Source organism: Phaethon aethereus (assembly GCF_964289735.1).
Source record: "Phaethon aethereus genome assembly, chromosome: 6".
Classification (NCBI taxonomy): Eukaryota; Metazoa; Chordata; class Aves; order Phaethontiformes; family Phaethontidae; genus Phaethon; species Phaethon aethereus.
In genome coordinates, this window is record NC_138580.1 from 2,880,665 (window position 1) to 2,906,025 (window position 25,361).

Sequence of the window (25,361 nt, forward strand, 5' to 3'; positions counted from 1 at the left end):
CTTCTCCACTCTTCTGTTTTATTACCTCTCAGAAGGGTTTTCGCTTTAATATATATTGGAATTACTGGGGAAAGGAAACATTTAAAACATTTAGGCATCCTAGCTCGTGCAAGAGAGGTTCCTTAACCTTTAATCCTCCTTCTCCCACCCGCGGGCCATGCAATATGCAAGGCAAAAGGTCAGTAATGTGGACAAAGGCAATAGTCTGACTCTAACCCGCATTTCTTCTACCCAAGCTATCTGCAGTCAGTGCACAAACACACATCACCGACTTCTATTACTCGCTAAGGGCTGATGTGCTTAAATACTTTAAATACTGGTAAGTATTTAAACCACTCGACATCCATGCATGGCCAAGCAGAAGAGCTTGTGGGCTTTCCTGGGTTACCTATATGGGATGGAGAGGGCCATGGCCAGCAGACTACAGAGCTGGGTCCTCTCCCCAAGAGCTCACAGTTGGCCAACCAGGTCCTCAGCTGATGTGAATCAGTTCTGCTCCCTCCACCTGCCCCCTGGGGTCTTTTTGGGGGTGATCAGTCTATCTATGACCAGTTCTGCCCTGCCGTTCCCACCCGGCAAGCTGCTGGCCAGGCTCATTAGGGGCAACAACTGTCACAGACATAACGATGGACATGGGGTCTTTGCTGAGATGCCATGCATCCCTGTCACTGCTGTGCACCGAAACATTTCATCTGCGTTTTGGGATGGTTCCTGGCATGCATTTTCTAAAGTAAACATCAGCAGCAAAATCAGCTCCAGACCCTTAAGGGCTGGCAGCTCGATAGAAATGCTTAGCACTGCCACGATAAATATTCACAAGGCGCTCCAGGGAGCAGTGCTTTCATTTCCTCTGCCCTCTCGCTGATGGGGTGACCGTCCTGCCCTGCACGAGCTACAGACACTTCCCCTACATCATCGGGAAGACCAAAGGGACAGGCGAGTTCGAAACGAGACTGCCAGGCAATAATGTGCTGCAAAAGAGATGTGCAGACGCTACAGCCACCCTGCCTCAGTGACCTCTCAAAATACACTCACTTTATCCGTTCCATAATGTCACCCCCTTGTGCCCACACTTACAAGGAATTTCATATTCTCCACAGGTCACTTCTCTCCTGAAAAGCTCTCAAAGGAATAGCACAGACGTGTGAAATAGGCGCAGCCACCGGTGTACACAGGGACACAGCAGCACGACCCACCAGCCGAAGGCAGCTTGCGAAAAACCCTGTTCCTGGTGAAAAAGTGAACACAACAGAAAATGATAAAGCTTTAAAAGACATTCATTCAGCCTTTCTGCTGGCTTTTGACACCAAACTGATTTACCCAACTAAATATTTGGCCCCAAAGCATTATTCCATCAAACTGATTCACTCCACAATTTCTTTATTTCAGCCAGAAAGGATGGGTGATGGCTGGCAAGAGGGAGCACAAGTCTCCCTCCTCCTTTCTCTCAAGCTATACATTGCTATATAGGTTGATCAGAACAGGCTGCAAGCAGCTGAGCTGGGTTTGCTCCCAGGGGATGCTGCAGATGAGTTGCAGCATGATGAAATGATGATCTTACCATGACCTAATGGGACTTCTTTGTCTGTCTATGGAGAAGCCTTCAATGAGCTCATAGCTCATATGGTTTATCACCATAGTTGGTGATGAGCAACTTTGGAAATGTTGTAGGGAGATGAATAAAGATGCAAGTTTGAATATTCAAGTACATAGAGAGATACTTGATGATGCCTTTTGTTAGACACACCAGTCACTGATTTATACTCGCTGTCAAAAGGAAGCTAAAGATAGAGTTTGGAAGACAGCATAAAATGTTGGGTCTGCTGTATGGAGCTTAAATAAAACTATACGTTCAAGAAAATTGCATGCATGTTGCTGTGTCTCTGGATCTCACATAGTTCATCTACAGGTTTGGAACAACTATTAACTCAACTCCAGCTAAATGATACTTCAACCAATGCTGTGGTTGTCAAAGTGTGCATCGACAGTGGCCTTAGCCCATCTGGGAAGTAATTGGAGATGTAACTAAAGATTCAGGAAGGAATCAGCAATACGCAGCAGGAACGATGCTTCCAAAGTAGCACTGCAGCTGGTCCCCACTAGACCCGTTTCTTCTGATCGGTATTTATCCAAGAGGAAAACAGGATCAACTCATCATTTACACCAGTGACTTCCTGGGTTTTTTCAGTAGTTTTAAAGATACTGACAAATAAAAATGCAAAACGATCTGTATTAAGCAAGCTTTTGGCTGTTCTTTGCAGGTTTAAATTTGAAATGCAGCATGTGAACCCATAGCATTTTATGGTTTCATCATATGAGCAGGGCACTTCAGCTAACTTTAGTCTCCCTTTGATAATCTTATATGTCTCATCTGTTCATATCATAACTTTTGAAGAGGTTGTCTGATGTTTTCTTCTGAAGTTCACATAAGAAAGTGAAGAGCCTTTATTTTAGGTTACCTTTAGAAAGGAGGAGGTTGACACATGCAAAATGTAGTTTTCAGTCATTTGTTTTAGTCATTTCAACACAAGAAAAGGAATCTGTCAGTGACAAATTAGTAGGTTTGTTATTCCTAAACTGGTAAAAGAGAATATTATACCAGGAATGTGTTCTGGAAATAATACTGTTTTTTATTCTTTCTAAAGCATAAAGAGATGCTGTGCCATGGAATTAGGCCAAAAATGCATTAGCAAAATAGCAAATTAGGAACAAGAGTTTGGTGACACAAATCTGTAATAGCACCTAACCAGATTTCTCAGCAGGAGCATTTTGCTCTCAACAATAAAGATGCTCTCCAAGTTAATAGGTTTAGCCCTAGACACATTACAAGACAAAATGCAATAACTCGAATGATTATTAGTTCATCTTCTTGTCTCTACCCAAGGCTGCTCTCCGGTAACAACTTTACTCCCAAAGTACCAGAGCGATGCTGGGGAGCCTGGACAGAAAGACTTCACACGTGGCTTCTGTCTCACCCAGTGACTCATGATAAGAAATATTTGGGGAATTACTAATATGCAACGTATCTTAATGTCTTTTTTTATTCCAGTTTTCACTAAAGGCATCAGAAGGTCTTCTATTGACTTTAACGGGCTCTAAATGTGGGTAACAAAAATCCTGATCAGACTTTGCAAGAAGGTTTTCTGGACTGATCCCTGAAATTCTGGGCACTACTCACCTCCCCTTCCCCAGAATGGAGCCGTGGATTTGCTCCTAATGCAGAGGAAAAAAGAGGGCAGGATTTTAAGCATTCCTGCTATTGCATGGCAGCAGCATGCTTCACAGTGACTGATTTTCTCAAGTTTCCAGCCAGGAGGTTTGGTTAAGCTCTGTAAATTTTTATAGAAAGGGCCTCCACTGTCCTGATTTACATGTCAAAAGAGATACTTTATCACAACATCCATCACCCATCCCATCTTCTCCAAGTGGGAAGTTTTGCGATATCTGGTGTTACGTACTGCCAGATGCTGGGCTCTTTCATTCCCTGCCAGACAGGAACAGAGTCTCATAACTCATGGGCAACACATGATGCCATAAACCTTTTTGTGAGACATACTTCATAACCATGAGGGTTAAAAAGTATGACCCCATATATTTAAAAAACAATAAATGAGGAATTTAGTGGAGTAAGTAGCCCATTAGGCATGGCACTATGTTTAAGCATGAATTTTGACTTCTCAGATTTTCTAAGAGAACGCTTTCCAGATGGAAAAATAAAGATTTCCCAAAATAGAAACGCCCTATAAGAACACTGAATTTGATACAGTTCTGATGGGAACCTGTCTCCCTACCTGCCACTTAGCACATCTGGCATGCAGACCTGGAGCCAAGCGCCTGGAAGACCACGTTTCAGAGCAGATGCATGGCTGAGGACCACCACGGCCAAGAGCTGGGACTTGGAGCGCTTCCAGCCTGCTGAGCCTGCTGTATTTCCCACCAGGAGATCAAGGGAGAGAGTTCCATCTCCTCCTCTTCCTCCTCCTTGCAGATCTCTCTATCTAAGACCTGGGACAGGTGGACCTCGGTCAAGCAGAACAGCAGTGCTCTGGTGTAGTCCTGACGCAAAACGGTCCCTTTTCAAGGTCAAGTTCAATGTGGAACAAATTCAGGTCACACTAAGGTTAGTCCAGGCTACTTCTGGCCTCCGATCTTGGTGACAGTCTCAGCACTGAACATTTGACACCTAAATTCCCTATGTGCCCTCACAAAGAGGCAGATTCAGAGCGGGAGCAACACCTCGTAGCTGTAAATGTAAATGCCTCTGGAGACACCCAACCCGCAAACACCCCCCGTTCCACTTCCCAGGCAGCCTGGCCACGTTGGGTGCGGCAGCAGCCCGGGGTGCTGGTGGAAGTGATACCTGGAGAGAAAGGACACAGGATTCTCCCCACTGCCCCCACGTAAGTGGGGAGGGCTGAAGGCAGGAGCAGCGCATGCTGCCACCCCAGGAAAAATATACCTGTTTAATCCCTACCAAGCAAATGATAAAGCTTTTAAAGCTCAACCTCCCCCTCTTCAGCCAAACATCAAAAGCTACAATAAGAATTGAGGTGAACTAATGTCTGCCTTACAGCCTCAGATCCATTTGGGTAATCACACATCCGGGCTATTATTCGAAGGAGGTCACCACATCTGGAAATGGCACATCCCAGTTTAACTTGTTTGATAAATGTCTCTCCTCGGTAAAAATGCAAACTGGTAGTTTACAGAAGCAGGGGAAGTTATGCTGGTAAAGGATTTCCAGTAAAGCTCCCTAAGCTCCGTCAGAGTTAGACCCAGCCCGTTATCAGGGAAACGCTCGCTTCCTCCGCCTGCTCCGTCGGGTGTACGCGCAAACGGGCAGAGGAGCTGAAGGAGACACAGAGCAATGCCCCCAGACGAAGGAGGAAATCTTCTTCGGGTGCACGGAAATAGATCCGGGGGGGATATCTTTCCAAAAAGAAAACAAACCACGCTAAGACTTATCTTTTGCATTTGCAGCACTTACTAAAAAGCCTCTTTTCCCAGTGGCAGCAAACAAATCTCCCAGCCTAGTATCTGGGAATGCCAGAAGAAAGAGATTGTTCGTATAAACACATACATTTCCAAGGGAAGTTTACTCTTCCTATAGCTAGAGGATGTTTACTTTTCTAGAAGAAGAGTATGTTAAAACCTTTCTTCCCTTCTACTTCATCACCATTTCACTGGCACTTAGGAACAGACATTGCTCATTTCAAACACAAGGTTTAGCAGGTCAAGTGACGGGGGAGCCGCAGTTGTATATGCAAGAGAAAATAAAGAGGGGGGATGAAATGAATAAACAAAGAGTCTGAGTTCAAGCTCCGAGACGAGAAGTTCCCCAGCAGGGGCAGTGACGCAGCCAGGCGATGTGATGGCTGACGACTGTCAACTCAAAGAGCACGAGCCCAGGGCTAAGCTCTGGATGTCAGACTCACGGTGCTCCTAAATGTCACAGGGACCACAGGCTGAGACCCTCCGCCCTCCCTCCCTCCGCCATTGCCCATGAGCACATTTGAACCCTGGGGAATGAGCCTGGCATGCTCTGAGAGCCAGCTGGCTTTTGGTATGCTCAGTTACTGATTTGCTGCGAGCAGGTTTGAGAGATCAAAAATCAATGTCAACGATCTTAACTTCAGTTTAACAAAGTCCTAATGAAGTTTAATGGATGCCATTAGGTAAATTGCAAGCACCAGCACTACCCATCATTGCACAGAAATGGAGATACTCTAAAAAGCATTTTAAAGTTTCTATATAAGTACAATAAGAATAAAGAATATCTCATTATTTTTATGACCACTTAACAAGCTTCTGCAGTATTCAGATAAGCACCTACAAACGAAAAATCAGCACTCTCATAATCAGGTACAATTCCACTGTCTTCAGATGAATCACACCCGCTTAACTGCAGGGTGAACTGGGCCACATAAGCAGCAAAGACCCACATTAAGGATGGAACCCTGGCTTTGGGAAAACAGGCAAACGCTGTAACTCTAACACTTATGGGAAAAATTCCAAAAGCCTCTATTTGGACAGGCTTAAAAAATTTTTACCTTTCAACTACTGAATAAAGATGAAGACACAGAGGTTTTGATTAAGGTCTTGTTCCCGTGAAAAGTAAAGAGGACAGGAGGACCCCTTCGAGGCTGGGCTTTATAAAGCAGCATTCGTGCTTCAGGAACAGTACGTGCTTCTCTGCAGAAGGACAGACAAGCTCCCCTTTGCTGAACAGGACAGGAATCCAGATCCATCGCTCATAACCCCAGTAAACGGGTGGCAACAGCAGTGCCACAGAGCTGAGCAGATACTGAAGATGCCACGTCTATCTGTACCAGTGCAAGTGCTGGCTGACAAACACTAAACTGTCCAGGAGCATTTGATGTTTGTGTGAGAAGAGCCCTCTGATTTTCATGAACACAGAAGCACCTGATCACAGGAAAAGACACATTTCCATGCTGGAAGGTTCTCCGGTACAAGCCCAGGGCTCATCCCATTGAGTTCTCAAGATGTCCAAGGGTGGAGCTTCCAACAGCTTCTGGAAGAGCAGAGTAGAGAAGGGATGAAAATTCACCCTTTCTTGTCTTAAGCACCAAAACAGCTTCTCAGAGGCATCTCTGACTCCTCTGCTTGAAGACCAAGGAATCCAGCAACTCTCAGGATGGTGAAAGAAAACAGTAACTAGGGCTTGGAGTTGGGTTTTCAGGCAGAGGGTGGTGGTGACTGGGAAAGTTCCCTTTCACGTGTCTCTCACTCTGAAGTTGCTGCAGCTGCTGAGACTCTCACCCGTGCTGCACCCTGTTCAAACCGCTGAGAGGAAGCCACTGTCACCAAAAAAAAAGACTGATAAGGAAAAAGAGCATCTCAGTAACACAACAGGAAAAGCCAGTCGTGCACTTCAGGTTTCACTGTTAGAATTACTGCAGGTTCCTGGACAGAGTCTTTCTTCCATCTTCGTGGAAAGAAGTGTCCAGTTAATTGAACCTATGTGTATTTTTCAGAAAAGAAAATTTTAAAATGAGGAATTAGGTATCATCTTGCGTGCATTCGTTCCTCTCCCATAAACTGAGAAAAGTAATCTCTGAGGGAAGAATTTAATCAAAGCCAGCTGCTAATTACTTTCCTGACACCAGGGGAGAAGAATGTTGGCATCAGAAGGATCTGGAAGATTTTCATGATTAATATTTGATAAATCTGTAATTGGATCATTTGATTTTGCAGTCTCCTTTGAACAGAGGTAGAAACTTTATTGAAATTAATCTTTATGAATTCAGGCCACAAACTTCAGGGGATGATAACTCATTGATTGATTTTAATATCTTGAAGTGCTAACCCTGGAGAGAAGATAAATTGGGATTGCCTAAGGACAAGTCAATACAGACTGAATGTAATCCAGAGTGCTTTCCTATTAGAGGAAATAAATTGCATTCTGTAAAGAGTTAACGTTTAATTTCTCCAGCCTTTTTTTTGTTGAAGTTCAGAGATTTGACATGAATATGTAATTTAAAAGCAAATGAGAATTAAGTGTGCTAACATTGAATTAATAAAATAGTTGAGTAGTATGCAATAGTGAGCAAATGTTCTCATTAAAAAGTCCAAAAATCAAAATTGCAACATTATAGCTATCTAACATATCATATTGTTTAGAATTGGATATAAGAATTTCTTCTTGATCCTAATAAAATAAAGCAGAAATTATATTAAATGCAATAAGAACATTATTGGGCTGAATATTATTACTATGAACAACAAAAACAATTTTTTGCTCTGATTTTTAGCTATTGAGTTATGTATTGAAACCTTTAGAACCAGTTTATGCTAATAACCCAGCAGCAAAGCAAAAAAAATTGTCCAGAAATATCTGGTTTATAACTGAAGTAGATTAAAGACCATATAAACATTCACTCAGGGATCAGAATGCCCATTTATTTTGAAAGCAAGATATTAAAGTTCCCTTTCTTTAACCAGCATCACTGCTTTGAACAGACAGCAAAGAAATGATGAAAAAATAAGAAAGAAGAGTCTTGATCCTAATATTCCAACGTGGCTTGTGTGCATTTCCCGTCTACTGCAGAAGGAAACAGCAATACAGCTCAATATTAGCTTTAAAGAAGATTTGGGTTTGGGCACCTCTCCCCTGACATTTTTAATTCAGCATTTAAATAGTTGCATTAGTATTCACAGCACTTTCCACATATGCAAGCAGGGAGGTTTTTGCCTCAAAGAACTCATGATCTAAATTAAATCACAATATTGAAAAAATTACAAAAATGCTACCTGACAACAATACTGAGTCTTAAGCTAGCTACAAAGCTTTCTCCCTTTCCCTTTCCATTGATGCCAGGATTTATGAGAAGGCAAGATATACAGAGTGATCGTCTGTGCTAGGCAAACAAAAAAGAGTGAGCTTGAAGAGAAAGACAATGAGGTTGCTCAGCACAATGCCTGTGGAGGGCTATTCCGGACTCAGAATTAGAAAATTCATAAGGCTAGCTTTGTTTGAAAACCTGGAAAGACGTAGCGTAGAAGTCATGGATTAGATAGATATGGCACGATGTCTAAAGCATTTGAAGTGGATGAGGAAAAAGGCAAATACAAAGGTGAAAAAGAAGGAGCTAAGACAATCCTTCCTACAAATACACTTCAGGCCAATGGGGGACAAACGTGTCATGTACCAGGTGGCATTAAAAAAAAAGAGGGCAGCAATTTGAACCCAGGTTATGCACTGGAAAACCAATACAATTCTGCAAACGAAGAGGGAGCACATGCAGGAACTCTACACGTGCGTAGGGATGTGGCTTTGGGGTCAGTACCCTGGCCAAGCCTCTCTGACATTGTGTATGTATCCCACATACGTTCTGTGGGTAGTGATCTATCCATTCAGCAGAACCCATAGGGTCAGTTGGGCTCGATACCAAACATAAGCTATCTTCGTGTTGCCCGTTTTCCTTGGAGCGGCGAAGACTTGCCCACAAACACAGCTCGGAACATCTTCAGGTGTAGATGGTGAGTAGGGTGGAGTAAAACCATGATCCCGTCTCTTTGCCATGGAGCGCTGGAGAGTCCTGCGCGGGGCTTCCAGACAACTCATACCACCAAACTGCTCAGCTGCCACACAAAGGAGAATACTTTCATGTGTGTTTGCATTAATATATTCTGCAGTTAATTGATTTAATGTAGCAGCAAATATATAAATTAATAAATATTTTAGAGCTCAGCCCATGGATTTACCGAAGAACAAATCTAGTTCATAATGGAAAAGTTTATTTTAAATACAAGTTGGCTTTGTAAGCAAACCTCATCCCAGATCCCAAAACATAGGACCAGGGAGAAAAGGTAGTTCATCAAAACGAGGAAAAAAAGCCTTTGGTTCGTTGAAAAAGGGTTTTCTTCTTATTTTGTAAAACAGTTATTTTAGGAAACTACGTTATCGTCCTCGGAGGACCAGTCTGGTTAGAAGAAGCGGCTTTTCTGCTACCCATTCTCATAGATTTTCAGGAAATCCCCGGGCCTAGCGGCCTTTCGGTAGCCGAGAAGCTCCCCTTGGATTTTCTTCAAAAATAACACCTCCCTTTTACTGATTTTGGACTTCATTGTACTGCCCGGCCCCAGAAAGCCCCAGGCGAGGGCGGGGAGGTGCTGGGGGTGTGCAAGGGCAGCCCGGTTTGCACGACGTGACTGACGCCTGGTGCACCCACCGGGTACTGCGCCGCCGGTGCCAAGGCCAGCCGGTGCCGGTGCTGACACCGCGACCCTGACGAGCGCCCGCGGGGGCAGCCATGGGCGCCCTTCGCCGCACCAAGACAAGGAAAACACCAGCCTCGGGTGCGCGGCCCAGCCCCACAGTCTCGCACCGCCCAACGGCCCCGGCCGCTCCCGTAGGGACGAGCCGCCGCCGCCGCTCCCCTCCGGGCCTTCCCACCGCCCCACCCTCGGCCCTAAGCAATCGACTACCGAACAACTTGCGCCCCCGCTCTGCTCCCCCGAGATGCTAATCGAGGTGTCGGTGGATCGGCTCGCTCGGCCTGGGGACGGGCAGGGCAGACGCCCGTCGCGGGGGTGCGCCGGAGGGCGGGGGGCGACGGTGCCCGGCGCCATTTTGCAGGAAGAGGTGAGAGGTGTGAGTGGGGCGGTGTTTGCGGTGTTCGTGGTGCTGTCGCTGGGGCGGTCCCGCTGTGCTTCCCTCTCCCCTTTCTCCCCTCCCGTCGCCTGCCGCTCGCAGCTTGGGCTGCGGGGCCTGCAACGAGCGGGCAGCGCCGCGGTGCTTTGTGGGACCGTTGTCGGGGAAGCGGGGCGGGCGGCCGTGAGGGGTGGTCGTCCCCGCCGGTCCGGTCCCGTCCCGTCCCGCCAGGGGGGGAGCGGGGCGGGCGGGAGGTGAGGCCGCTCCGAGGCCGGGAGGCGCGCGGGCGGCCGGGCGCGGCCTGCCCGCTCGGTGCGTCGGAGGCCAGCGCGTTGGCTTCTCTTGTAGGGGCAGCCGGGTCCGTCGGCGAGAGGGAGCCCACCGTCTGCAATGGCCAATGTGAGTAGCGCGGACCACCGCCTCGGCCGTTACCGCCGTAGCGGCCTCCATTGCCGCCGGTTTGCGGTGCGGGGAGCGGCAGCAAACCCGGGCCTTCGCCTCGTTCCGATGAGAGGGCAAAAAGGCACCGTCGAAGGAGAGTACTTCTCCCTTTTATGCGGGACGCTTGCATTTTACTTCCCTTTTAAAACTGTCTGGAGGAGTCGTGGATAGAAATCTGGGTTATACCAAGGTGCATTTTATTAGAAGGCAGTGGTATCGTCATCCTTCCATCTAAGTTTTGGAAGCCGGTTTCTGTGGATATCGAATTGAGGATTAAGCAGGATCTGTTGGTTTGTTGGCTTTTTTAATGTCACGAGTTAAAATGAAACACTTTGGCTCACCAGGGTACTTTCAGACTGAAGAATAAAACGTGCTTTACTGATTTAGTCTTGCCAGTGAGACATGAATAATTTACTGATTTCAGTGGTATTATTTCACTTGTGTAATTCTAGGTATGTAAATATTTGCATAAGTGAGCTCAGTCAATATATCTGTAATTAATGCAGATGTAATTAATGTTAAGTGGTCCTGATTATGAGAAAAAATGTTCTTTTCTTGTAATTATGTGCCAGCTGTAATTGTTTACATCTGTTTTATCTGTGATATAATCATTATGTGAAAATTAATTTAATAGTGCTTTTACATAACAGAGAAAAAAACATTCTGTTGGAATTGGCAGACTGTTGTCGTTATAGGAACTTTTAAAATATAGTGGTGTGTTAGAACTAGACAGCTTAAGGCCTTAACTGTAAATACTTGATTTAAATCAGAAAATCACATGTGCTGTTATGCATTTTAGTCTTCATGATGTTGGTAGAACTTACGAGACATTGTATGTTTGCTCAGAGGTGTTCTTAGTAAGAAACTGATGCTTACTAGCTTACGTTCTGAGAACCTCTTGAATAGAGGGTTTTTTATCTTAAACATACAAATAGTCCCACTTTCTTACTTTTTTTGAAATAACCTTGTTGCATACACATTTAGTGGTAAACACATGCATAAACTTTTATAGAATCAAGAATACAGCACTTAAGGAAAATCCCTTTATGTCAGTTTCTTGAAAGAATTTCTTTCCCTCACCTGGAAAATAAAGCCTCACGAAAGCACACATGCTATGGCAGGTGGGATTTATATTTTCCAGTAATGCATGCTTTTGTGCAACTGTAGTCAAAATAGTAGTTTTGTGCTTTTGCTTATATTACTGCTTAAGAAACTGTCATTGGGCATCAGCGGTAGTCCTCATGGTGAGGAGCTAGTAGCTCTTTGGAGCCCCGTTGTTGAGACCATTTGCATGCTCAGAGAGATAGCATTGCATCATTTTCTGTTTACTGTGTGGCTGAATCAGTTTCTGATAGAATCATCTTCAGCAACTGAAAGTTATGTTGACAGTACAACTGTGTGGTGTGAAGCAGATTTTTCTGGTGTATTCCAAGACCACAGAATTCCTAAAGGTTTTATGGCTTACTGGCATTTTTCCCATCGTACTGATCTGTTTGCAGTAATGCTTGTTTGTAAGTATGTGAATGTACTGAGTTTGCAAATCTACATAACACTGGCTGCACTGACTTAAGTTTTGTGCATGTTAAATGTTTATGGCTTTTGAGAGCAAAAGAAAGAAGCTGAAATTACCATACCTACCTGTTTTGATAAGTGTATTTCCCTGTATAGTTCAGAGCTGCTGGTATATGTCCTTTGGTGAAGAAATGTGTGTAAGCATGTGTGTGCGTGCTTCTAGGTGAAAGCTACAGGATGTATCTGGAGTGATACTATCTTGTGTCTCCCTCCCGTCTTTTAAGAAGTAGGACTACAGGCTAACCTATAGTTTACCTTCCAGGCAGACGTCTTGGATATCAGCTTACATAATTAACAATATTTGTAGGTATTTCTGATAATCCCATGACTGAATTGTGGCAATCATGGAAACAGTGACGTGCATGGAAATAATCGTGGAAACAATTCTCATCCATAACTTAGTTTAGGTTGTGGGGTTTCAGTTGTGCTATTTAAACTTTTCAGGGTTTTTTCCTTGCATGAGAAAACCTTTCAGTAAGTGTTTTCGAGGCTTTTTCTTTACTTAGAATGCTATTACTTGTAAAATATTAGAGTAATAATAAAATCCATTTAAAACTTGATTTTACAGAAACACAATTGATCATAATTAAAATTGTAATTTCATTATCGAGTGAGGATTTCTCTTGTGATCCACAAAGCTGTACGTAAACTAGTATTTTTGCTAGCAGTATGTAATACTTATTTTGTTTTTGTCTTCTCAGGTGCTCTGTAACAGAGCAAGATTGGTCACCTACCTACCAGGGTTTTATTCCTTAGTCAAAAGAGTTGTAAATCCCAAGGCTTTTTCTACAGCAGGTTCCTCTGGCTCAGATGAGCCTCATGTTGCTGCTACACCTCCTGATTTATGTAAGAAAAAGCAAATTCATTTTCTTTGAATTCGTGTGCTATCAGAACTTTGCACCCCATATAAATTTGGGAATTCTGACGTGTGTTTTTTATGTCAGGGCCCTGACTTTTACTTGTGCGTTGTGGTTACTTTAGTTATATATGATTGTGATCAAATACAAATATTTGGGAGAGTGTTTTCTTCTTTTTTTTTTTTCTTTTTTAAGATGTGATGATTAAAGCAAGGCCTTGACTTTTGCAGGTCCAAGAACTGTATGGCCAGATGAAGTAATGGGTCCATTTGGTCCTCAGGATCAGAGATTCCAGTTGCCTGGTAATATTGGTTTTGACTGTCACCTGAATGGCACTGCTTCTCAGAAGAAAAGCCAAGTTTCAAAAAGTCTGCCTGATATATTAGCTGAGCCTTCAGCAAGTGAAAGGCATGAATTTGTAATGGCACAATACATAAATGAATTTCAGGTAGGAACAGGCTTCTTCTATGCGAGACTGCTATTTCTTGTCTGAGAGAAACATAACTAATCTCTTTTCCTCCTGAAAAAAGATATTGTTGATTTTATAGGTGGTTTTGAAAGATGAACTTCAAGTGGGGTGAGCAAGAGATTACATAGAACCTAGCTGAAGTGTTTTCTTTTAGGAGAAAGAAATATTTCAGGGTGTGGGTTGGGTTCTTTTTTTGTCTATATCTAAGGGAAGTAGCCTTTTAGTAGTGCCTTAATTATATGGATATGGGAAAAGAAAACTTCAGTGTGAAAACTTGCTGTTTGCCAAGTCTCACCATCTTTTATCAAATAGAATTGGTAGTTTCTTCAGTATTTCATTTAATGGATCTGGACTTTATGTAGTTTAGACAGTGTTTAGGTCTGCCTGCTTAGTTCTGACAGCCATTGAATTCATACAGGAGGAGCAGATCAATGCACCTCAACTTCAGGTCTCAGGATGATGCTGCATTTTGGTGATGGCAGAGCTTGTAGCAAGTCAGGTGCATTATTAACAGTAAGCAGCTTCATAATTGCTAGCGCGATTGCAACATTTCAACAAATGTTTAGTGCTACTAGCTGCTGACTCAACTTTCCAGGCTCTGAGTTTGTGACATGCTCAGACTTTGGAACTCAACTCGCCAATCTCCATTGTAAAAATGCTGTATAGTGTTTTTTTTTGTAAATGTAGCACTGTATTCCAAAGTGTTCAGAAAACATAAGCTTCTGGTGATCTCCCCAGATTCTGTTTTCAGCTTGTGTGGATTGTACTTTCTGTTAAAAGCCCAACAGAAAATTCTAGTCTAGTTCATTTAGTGCAAACCAGGTGTGCTGAATGCATGTCTGCTTTCTAGCAAGATTACTAGTGTAATAAAATGCCCGGTGCAGCTGTTGCTGTCTGAAATGGAAGGGAGAAACCAGAAAGAGCAGAGGCAGGTTTTGCAGCTGGTATTTAGAAAGTTAACAAGAGTGAGCTTTGCTTCATACCACTGGTGATTAGGAATCTGTGGACAGCATTTAGCTAAAAATAAACTACTCACCCTGGGAGAGGACCCAAATTTGAATGATGGGATCCGCTGAATACAGGAACCTCCCATAGGTTGCTGCAGTGAGCAGGAGAAAAGCTCCATGCTGAAGCTCATGCATCAGTCCTTGAACCAGTCAAAGAAATGGTGAGCTTCTCTGACCTTTCTGTATCCAAGATTGTCTTAATTTTACCTCAGCAGAATAAATGGGCCTACCAGCCTACCAATACCAGAAAGTGAGATTGATCTTTGGAAAATGGCCGTAGTCTCTTGATGATAGTACCATGCCTGTAATGTGTAAGCGGTGTTTAGCCAGATAGAACGAGAGCAGTAGGCAAGAAATCACATTGAGCTACCATTCTAGTAAGAGAAGCATCCTGTAGCTAGGAAGAAAAAAAGGGATTTACCAGCATCACTGCGTGGTTTGTCAGGCTTAAAGTACCAACTGATCCGTCCCACTGACTTTGCAATCGTAATGCGAGGTACGTGTGGAAACATATGTATTGAAACTGCAGTTAATGTCTATTGTTGTGTTTATTTTTTTGCTGGTGTTTGCTTGGGGTGTATGTTTTGCTATTCTTGAACTTCTAGAACAAAAATGCTAGCCACACTATTTTCAGTGTAATAGTTTTCTCTAGGAAGAACTTTTGGATAAAGACAGGTGTTAGGTAGGACTTAATTATGATGTTGAGTAGTATATTTCAGTCTTAGAGAAGCTTACTGAAATTCCTTGTAAATTATGGAACAGTTAGAGCTAGAAAAACTGTATTAAGGCATTCTATGCCTATTACATAACAAATATTATCCCAAAGCAGGCAGCTGTTGTCACTACCTTCTTCAGGGCATTTTAAGCTTAAATGCTATATATCTAACCTACAGGTGCTCCATTTGTAACATACCCACATGAATCTGTTTTGGTTTAGAAACTGTAGAACTAAAAAACTATAAAGAATAAAAATTATATTAAGTGTTCTGCTTTTCAAGCTACAACAGCTAAAGCTGCAAATACAGCTAGTTCAGAGCTCTAGAACTGTTGTGTAACTTTGAAGTTTTATTCAGCTCAGGTAATGTGTGTATGTCTGAAATCTATTAATTCCTGTTGCATTGAATACTTAAAGCCATTGTTTCAGAGGGATGGATCTTTTTCAAAAATATCTGTATTGATTAAGGCTTTGAGATAATGTGGTTACTATAAAAGATAAAGCTTAAAATTTCTGTGTGGGTTTAAATAATGTCTACATCTGTTCCACTCTTAGTATTTGAAAACTCTTTTAAGTCTCATTGCAGGTCATTTTTCTGTGAAACTGCTTGGGTGCATCAGTGGACATTTAATCACAAAAACTTAATCTGGTGTACAAAATTATTTGTTACATATTAATGAATGGGAAAGTTAAAATTGTCGCTTTTCTCAGGGTGCTGATGTTCCACAGAAACAGCAAATAAATAACGCCGAAACTTACTTTGAAAATGCAAAGGTAGAATGTGCAGTACAAGCTTGTCCTGAACTGCTACGAAAAGGTACATTTTTACTTTTTTTGACAGCTAAGAAATTATAACTTCTTTAAATGTAAAAATACGTAAGTAAATGCTCAGATGCAATTGATGCTGCAGATTGTGTAATAGAAAAGGGTAATCCAGAGGTAATACTGTACAAAAGAAAAGTATGTACTATAAAATTAAAACTGAAACTTTGCTCTTGACATTGCTTTGTATTTCATATAAAATTCAATGCCATTTAAATTCAAGATCAGCTGGGGCAGGGAGTAACTTTCAGCCCTTTCTTTAGTGTCAGGTAGATTCTGAAGATAATTCGCTATGCAAAAAACCAGTTGGTGACAAAATCAAATCTTTTGGCACTGCTTTTTGGTAAAATGGCAAATTGAAATTATGAAACTACTAGAAGCATTGATTTTGTATCTATCTTTAATTTGTTCAAGAAGGAAATGATTGAAATTAACATTAGGTTTAATTCCAATTTAAAAAATGGTGTACTGAAAGAGGGAAGAGACTGAGATTTAGCTGAAATCTTGGACTAGATGCTGAAGAGAGCAGACTTGTCAAAGAGTAAGAAAGAATGAACCTTTGGACTTTTAATTCTGGAAAGTGCTTGTTTCCCCCCACACTCTGTGAAGCCTCATCATGACTTTGGTGCTTCACCTGCCTTCCTGTTTGTAATCCAATAGTTGATGCAGAGAGGGTTTGGACCTTTTCTATCCTGGGGGAAGAACTGTCACAACTCATGCCTGTAGTACACTACTGATACTGAGTCTGCTGTCATGTCCTAAGAAGTAGGTCTGAAGCATTCTTTCTACTGAAAGAATTTTTACATACACTTTTAATGTAAAAACCGGTGTGCATCACGTAACATGGCTTAGCCAGAAAATAAAAGGTCTTCACACCTTATGTGTGCGGAAAGCTGTGGTGGTGATCATTTCAAAATATTAAAATATTACTGTACTTAGTGTCTGTCTTTGCAAGGATATAACACTTGTTTGCACATTCTGAGGTGTGCAGAGTAGTGGAGCTTTTATCATCTTGCAATTAAGTAGGAGGTCTTGAAATAGCAAACTCCACTCCCTAAGTTGCTTTTAACAGGACCTTACCAAGGTGCATTAGTTTCCACAAAAGCAACATCAGCATTTCAAACCAGCATGCTGTTTGCTGGATCTGACATGAAAAACACGCATATATCTTGGATTTAAATGAAAGGAAGGCTGTAAAGTATGGTCAATAATTTGTCTAAAACTGAAAAATCATAAGTAAAATGTAAGAGCAAGCCATAACATGCTGGTTTTGCTTTTTTTAGACTTTGAGTCCATGTTTCCAGAGGTGAATGCCAGTCGTTTAACGGTACTAACTGTCACCCAGAAGACTAAAAATGATATGACTGTGTGGAGTCAAGAAGTGGAGGATGAAAGAGAAATGCTTTTAGAAAATGTAAGTAGCTGACAATAGCATCAGCGTATTTTTGTTTGTAGATGAATATTCTGTGAACTATGTGTATATTTCAGTTCATTTTTAGCTCTGGTAGTAATATACTGCATTACTGTTTAGAGCATTTTTGAGCTAATCCTGTGTTCTCTTACTGATAAATGGAGAACTTTTTTCCAGCTTTGAAGCATTTTGACTACTCTAAATGAAATGTCTCAGGACTTTTAAATTCTTTATAGTGGGTGAGTCAAAAGTATGGTGAAATGTTACACTAAATTAATAAAGATACTGGATTGTTGTCCTGTTGCGCTTAAAAGGGCAACAACTATTTTATCACCATATTTCAGCTTTAATACCACGCATTTTGTGGGATTTCACTGATCTTACTTTTTCTGTGGTGTAATTAGAGATCCCAATACAGAGTCTGTCAATGAGTGTGTCCTCGCTTGTAAAAAGTGGTTGCTCTGGGTATTTTTTCCATTCTGATAATGGACATGGTTAATGCTTTTCACCTGGGTATCAGTTACATTTATTACATCTTAATCATCCTTATGAATGCTGTCGTCTTGTTTTGTTGCCACTAGAGGTCTCTCTGAAAACATTTATTTCGCATTCTTCAGATTTTTTTTGTGTGTATTCCTGCAGGTGTCACTGTTCACCACTGCTGGCATTCTTTTCTTAGCACCTGAAAATACAACGTTTCTGTGTATTATTTGTCCTAATTTTTCTAAAACTAGTAAAAACCACCCTGTGGGATTTTCATCTGTACAGTGAAGTTGTATTTATGTTCGAAAATAGTCTGGTAATGTCCTTTTCAATCCTGTGAATTGTAAGTGTGGCCTGTGTAAAGCAGTGTCGGGGTTACCACAAAAAAGGAAGAAGCAGTCTGAAGGATCAACGTAAAGATTACACACAAATTAAAATTCCCTTCATTTTAGTGTGTTCTTCTCTTTGAATTATTTATGGTCTGTTGGTCTTTGGCGTTGTAATCTGGTCTAATTATATGTTAATTGGCATCTTTCTTCCTTATGCACCTCCCTGTCAAGTCTAATATAGTCATTGTAGGGGTGTTAGGATGTTGGATGTAACCTCCTGGCCTAAAGGTTACTAACAGCAAATTCACAAGAAAATGGTCTGTTTGTTTGCTTCATAGATGGTTAGAAGTAACCTTAAAAATACTAATTTAATGTGAGAGGCTTGTGCTAAAGTAATGAGGGTTATGTACAGCCAAATCTAAATGTTTACAGTAGTGAATCTCAAGTGTTTATTAAACCTCAACTCAAAATGATGGCTGAGGAGTTGTTACAACACTGGATCAAAAGATGTACTGTATCAGAAATATAATGCCTAAAATGCTGTCTTCCGGTGGCTTACATACATTGGTGACTTATTTCACAGTTGAAACATAGTTAATAATCAGAGCCATCAAACCTCAAAATACAGAACAGATTACTGTAAAGCATAAACTTCCCTGATTTGGGACCAGTAGGGGAGTGAAGCTGAGTAATTAATATTTCTATAAATTTGAAAACTTGAGCTGCTAAGGGTGTGAATTGTAGAGAACAATCCAAATTTTATAACTGAAAGTAAATAAAATATTTATTCTGAAGTTAGAAATATTTCTTTTTTTATGAGATTAGGGAATTTCTTTCATGTTTCAAGGAAACTATGTGAATTCTGTTTGTGCTTTAGCTGAATGTATTCAGCTGTTTAGATTTTTGTACTTGGACATGAGTGCATGGATGTTTTTAGAACCATCACATATCTCAACTTTTGTGGGTGTGGTTTTTTTTGCTCGCTCACCTTTGCAGGTTTCTTCAGTAGTTTCCTATGGGCCCTTGCTGGCCCTCAGAACATGGGTTGAAAACTGCTGGCCTAGGTGATTAAAAGCACATAACTGAGGTCACCTTTTGCTGATTTATCTGTGGAAAAAATGTGCTACGTAATCTGTAGGTCATGTAATTATTTTGTGCCCTGTGTTGTAATGTTAGATTACAGGAGCACAGCTTTAAATCTTCCTGGTTGAATTTTTTTTCTGTATCTTACAAACAGATAACTGCAACTCAACACCTAAGATTTAGAAATAATAGTTTAAAAAAAGTAGATTTTTTTTTTTTAAGCTGTCTCTTCAGAGAAGGGAGGTTGTTGACGCATTACAGAACAGGAAACTTCTTGGCATGTTTAATTGAAAATACTATTTTGAGGAACATCAGCTGGTGTTCTCTAGTGTAATTGAAAGATGACCTACAACTTTGATTGTTAAATAGTGGGAAGGTTTGAAATCATCATTCATCCTGATTACCAATTAATTACAAGAGAATCGGTGTAGATTGGTGTAAAAGTCAAGTGCTTATGGAACTGTTTGCTATCATGATGCAAAACGAAAACGTTCTTTAAAATCATTTGCAGTTAACCACTGGTAGTGTAGGAAGAACTACATAATACTGTCCTGTTGGCTGAGGTAAGACCCTATCTTAGAACTGTAGAATAATTTGGGTTGGAAGGGGCCTGTCAAGGCCATCTAGTCCAACCCCCTGCAGTGAGCAGGGACATCATCCACTAGATCATGTTGCTCAGAGCCCCGTCCAGCCTGACCTGGGATGTTTCCAGGGATGGGGCGTCTACCACCTCTCTGGGCAAGCTGGGCCAGGGGTTCACCACCCTCATTGTGAAAAATCGCTTCCTTATGTCTAGCCTAAATCTACTCTCCTTTAGTTTAAAACCATTATCCCTTGTCCTATTGCAACACGCTCTGCTGAAAAGCCTTGCCTTACAACAAAAATATGTTTTTCACATATTTATAAAAATATATTTAACGCTACATTTAGTGTCAAATTTGTGGAGTTTAGGTGAGATCTGTAAACTCGTGGAAATAATACAGAAATACCTGAAGTAATGGTTGACTTCTTAAAGAGGATAACAGGTATGATTGCAATCTGCATGCATAATCAAAGCAATTACATTATTCCTTGTGCAAGCTGTTAATCCGTTACTGACTGGCACAAGCAAGACTTGTAAATCTCGTATGATTGGAGTAGCCTAATGTATGCCGTTAATTCTAATCATCTTAATATTATTAATATTTTTATTGAAAGTATGCTGAATTTCTCATTTATTGTTAGAGGTCAAAAGAAATCTGTGCTTGTTCATTTTCAGTATATTTTGTGTTGGGGGGGGGTGTATATATGTAACAAAAATTTAATTTTATAGCCTTCTTTCCCTTTGTTTTCTTTAAGTTCATTAATGGTGCCAAGGAAATTTGCTATGCAATTTGTTCAGAAGGCTATTGGGCTGACTTCATTGATCCATCCTCAGGACTGGCAGTAAGTTATGTGCCGCGTGGGATATGCAATGGGCACTGCTGTGTCCTAACTGGCAGTGGTGTTTGTATTCTTTATGGGTTAAATCTAACTTTTTCGTATTGCCCAAAATCTGTTACCATAGGATGATTCCTTTCATAAATTAAGAAAGGATAGTAACCCTGAGCCAGTTCCCATACTGTGTTAGTTGTCATTGCTGTTGGCAGTTTAGAGAACATTGCTCAGCAGTGAAGTTGAATTTTGCATAACCGTAGCAGTTTTACGCCCAGAAACTCTTGGTCACTGCACAATAGGCTGGTTACACCCTTCCAAGGTAACCTGGTAGTCCTGACACCTATTTGTGTAGATGGAGGGTTTTTAAAAGTCTCTTTGCATGGCTTAATGATAATCTTTGTTACACAGAAAAAATGAATGGCTTGTTCATATTAAACAGCGTTGGCATTTGTTATCAGATTACACCGGTTCTCTGGATGAGCTGAGAGTTTCCAAGACATCTGTGAAACATTCAGAGTCTTAAAACTTACAAGAGAGAATTGAGAAAGCTTCTATCAAAGCATGAGCGTATATGTATTTTTGTCTGAGAACTAACTGTTAAAAACCATATCACGGTTGAACATAAACATGGCAAAGCTCAGTTTTTAATGGGTTTTTATTTTAAAACACCATGAAGTGATGGCAGTGATCTGTTGCATCAACAGAGGCAAATATGTTTAACAAGGGATGTTCATAAGGTGAACAGGCAGCTGAAGGTGTGTATAGTGCTTAAAAGCTTCCCAGAAATTCCATGGATTTAAGCAATAGCTACGGATTGATGAAAGTAAGGTTCTGTCCTTGGGCTCCAATTCAGCAGTAACATCCTTACCGATAACCTGTTCATCAGGAGCGGGCTTTTGGTCAGAAGCTTCCTCCTGAGAGAAAGCAAGTGAAATACCTGTTTCCAATTTACACACGCTTTTGCTCTTCAAAGCATTTTTCTTTATAGGGGGCTCATTGAAAAGGTACATGTCGTCTTTTTGCTATTTCATGGAAGGTTTCTATCTTTAATGCCTGTAGAGGTAGCAGAACCTTTCCAAAGCACTCTGTCAGTGGCAAAGGAAGTTCTTTAAATATGGGGTACTGGTATAACCAGAGGTGCTCTGCTTAGTTTCCTATGTACATTTCGTGAATAAAACTGTACAAAAAATTTCCTCCAAAAGATCTAACTGGTACTTCTAGGCTTAGGTTTTGTTTTAAAAAGGGGTAGTTCTGACATTTTAAATGCTTTTAGAAATGTTCATGTGAAAAATTCTTTTTTTCCACCTAGTTTTTTGGACCTTACACAAACAACACTCTGTTTGAAACAGATGAACGCTACCGCCACTTGGGATTTTCCGTTGATGATCTTGGCTGCTGCAAAGTTATTCGTCATAACATCTGGGGTACTCACGTGGTTGTAGGAAGTATTTTCACTAATGCTGAACCTGACAGCCCTATCATGAGAAAACTAAGTGGAAACTAGCAGTCATCAGGGTTTCACAAGTTCTTATGACCTTTGCATTCTTTTACTTGATAATTCTCTCTAAGCATTGTCAGGAAATGCCACACTTTAAAGTATACTTAGATAATAAAGTATCTGTTATTTATTTTAGTCTTTGTGAATGTGTTCACCACATGTGACTTGGAATATTAATTGACAACGTTCAAACAGATATCTTTATGTGCCACATGAATTTTAAGCTGTGAGTTTCCTTCATCTTGAATGAGTTTAAACATACATGTACATAGCTATCTGTATATCCTTTAATATTACCTTGCAAGCCACACTTCTTAGACACTGAAAGACACAGTGATTAACAAAGCTGTGCTCTTGGTATTAAAAATCCTGGTGCCACTGAAGTTTCTAGGAATTTTGCCACTTACTGAAATAAGTGGCAAAAAAAGTGGAATAAGTAATAAAATTGTTCTCCCAGAATACAGAACTTAATAAAACTTGCCGAAGTTAATGCTGGACTAATCGCTCATTTGCTGTTCTAAACTGAGAATAATGAGATAAGCTTTCAGTGGTCTCTAACTACAAGCAATATTTCAGTAGGGAAGTGTTCACTCGACTGCTACAGCCAGAGACTCAGTAAAAAGTCCTAAATTACTCTAGGATAAATCATCTCTTAATGTTTTTTGTCTTCATGTTGCTTTGGGTTTTATTTTCTTAGTGTGAGCTAAGTGTATTTAATTAGTTTATATATGTAAATGTAATTTAAAGCTGCTTTTGTAACTTTCTTAGGTCATTAAATACATTGTGAAAAAAGGTAATAGGGCAATGCTGGATATCATCATTGTTTTCCTGTACTTGGATGCAATTTAGACTTGTCTGTGGAATTTTGAAATGCCTGCACAAAGAGCAATTATGATCAATTATAAAAATATTTCAACAAGAAAGTTTCAGTAAACTAGTCGGCCTCTTCAGATATCACAGAAACAATCAGGTCGAAGTTACTGGAGGAAAAACAGTGAAGAAAATTAAAAGGCACCTGAAATACCAAAAGTGTCAGCTCCCTCACTAAAGGGACTAACTAACAAACTAGATTTTAATCTCATTGCAGTCAGTTATTGGGGTGGCTTGTTACTACACCACTTCAGTAGCTGTGCAAGTTCATGCAGCAATGGGAATCCTTCAGTCTTGACTCCATCAAAATGCAGTGCAACTTTTGTCTGGATAATGGCTGCGCAAGATGATGATCTGAGAGGTTTAGCTTCTTTCCGGTAGCTAGGGATTTTAATCATGTCTTTTTCCAATGGTGACTAACAATTATGGATTTAAAACTTGTTCTAGGCTTGTATACTACTTCTATTCCCTACTCAGGGTCTAAGCCAGTTATTACCAAAGTCTTTTTATTGGCTTTAACGGGTTTAGAAACAGATCCTTTACCAAGTGCCTGTATCTGTCCTTGTTAATGATTGCTGCAAGCCCATAACTTTGCTGGATCATGGAGGTAGAAGTGAGGAGGACTTTCCACTGGAAGAGTGAGTGTTGTCTACTCTATGTTCACTCACTAAGCCAGCAATTCAGAGGTTATCTTGCTCACCTGCCATCATTGTCATCACTGTTGTCTCTAGCCTATGCATGTTCCAAGGTTGAAGTGTATGGCTATTGAGGCAGAATTTGTTTATCACGTGCTGTATTTCCAAGAGCCCGACTTCTTGACCTCCTCTCTACTGTCCAAGAAGGTTGTATTACTTCAAAGTATTCTATTGATTTTTTTTTTCTCATTCTCATCAAGAGGATTAAAAAAGCTTGAAGCTGCAATGTGTCTTGTCTGTTTGCAAAATACAATTATTTTGCAGTACACAAATTAGCTCATTTTATAAAAGAGGGTTAGTATCTCACTAGACAGTAGAGTACCCTTGTGGAGAGCTTTGTTGGATAAGTATTAGAACAATAAATTCTGTTAAATGGTTCATGTATATTTTAATTATCCTGAAGACTCATGGTTCTATCATTTCTTCAGATTACTTTGCTGTACTTGCCTTCCTATGTTTTAGAAAGGGTGGGAGATGTCAGGCAGCTATTCAAATTAAGCATGGGATGCTAGTTTTTGAGTTTGTGTCCCTTAAAGTTTTGCCCTCTAAAGGGCTTTTACAGTGGCTTTTCAAATGGCTTCAATGGCAAAAATTTTACTGAAAATAGTGGGAGTTTTGCCTTGACTTCACTAGTACTAATATTTCATGCCAGAATTTGAGGGGACGTATGGTTTCCTGATATTGTGCTAAATAAGATGTTCTTATACATAGGGATGCTCAAAAGAGGCTAGAACTGTTCCAGTTTGATTTCCCTCACATGAGAAGAGCTATACTGTGTATTAATTAACTTGCTCCTATGAAATAAAAGTTCATGAATACAGTGTGATTAAGTGTACTTCTGATAATAAAAACAAACAACTTTGTGTTACAAAATTATATAACTGAGCTGAATGTCTTTTCACAGAATTCCTAGTAAGTCTCTTTCCACCTGAAGGCTCCTAATGTTTAGACTCAGTGGTAGCTTTTACTTGGACCCTGGTAAAAATGTCAAAGTAGCAAGTACCAAAAAAGTACATGGGTCTCAGTGCCATGAATGTTCACGTTTAAGCTGTGCTACAGTAAGAGCTAGTTCTAAGAGTTGTGATGTTACCTAAATAACGCTAGATGGCTGAAGTACAGTAAGTAGTAAGTACTGTAAGATGACTTCCTAATGACTGAAGGAACAGCCTGGGGATTGTGAATGGAGGAGTCTATTCCGAATCCTTTACTCGGCCACCTTGGTTCCATGAATTCATTGATTTGTTCATGACGCATCCTCATGTAACAGTGCAGGTTTTACAACTTAGATTTATATTCAACTGTGCTTAACTTGTGAGAGAGCAAATAGAGTAGCCTTTCTTTGATTCATGCAGTTTAAAAATTAACACGATGCAGTCTGTCATGTGGAGAGTAAAAATGCTGTTAGTGATGTAGAGCTGAAACGTCATAGCAAAATAATTGATGAATTGCTCCATGTGCCCAGTCCTTTTAAAGCCTCTTTTTATTAAGAGTTGTTTCTTTTTTTACTCGGTGTCCTCAAAATTGTCATTCAAACTAATACTCATTGTGCATACCTTTATAGAGAACAGGAAAAATAAGC

The 25,361-nt window shown here is 40.7% G+C and overlaps 1 protein-coding gene across 1 annotated transcript; it reads left to right on the forward strand.

The window, feature by feature from the left end:
* Nucleotides 1-10,504: 10,504 nt before the first annotated feature.
* On the forward strand, nucleotides 10,505-22,223 carry MMADHC (metabolism of cobalamin associated D; the record flags this gene model as incomplete). Its single annotated transcript, XM_082001162.1, has 7 exons — nucleotides 10,505-10,513; nucleotides 12,829-12,973; nucleotides 13,215-13,432; nucleotides 15,887-15,992; nucleotides 17,281-17,411; nucleotides 20,642-20,728; nucleotides 22,029-22,223. The coding sequence occupies 7 exons, from the start codon at nucleotides 10,505-10,507 to the stop codon at nucleotides 22,221-22,223; spliced, it is 891 nt and encodes a 296-aa protein (XP_081857288.1).
* Between the last annotated feature and the right edge of the window lie 3,138 nt (nucleotides 22,224-25,361).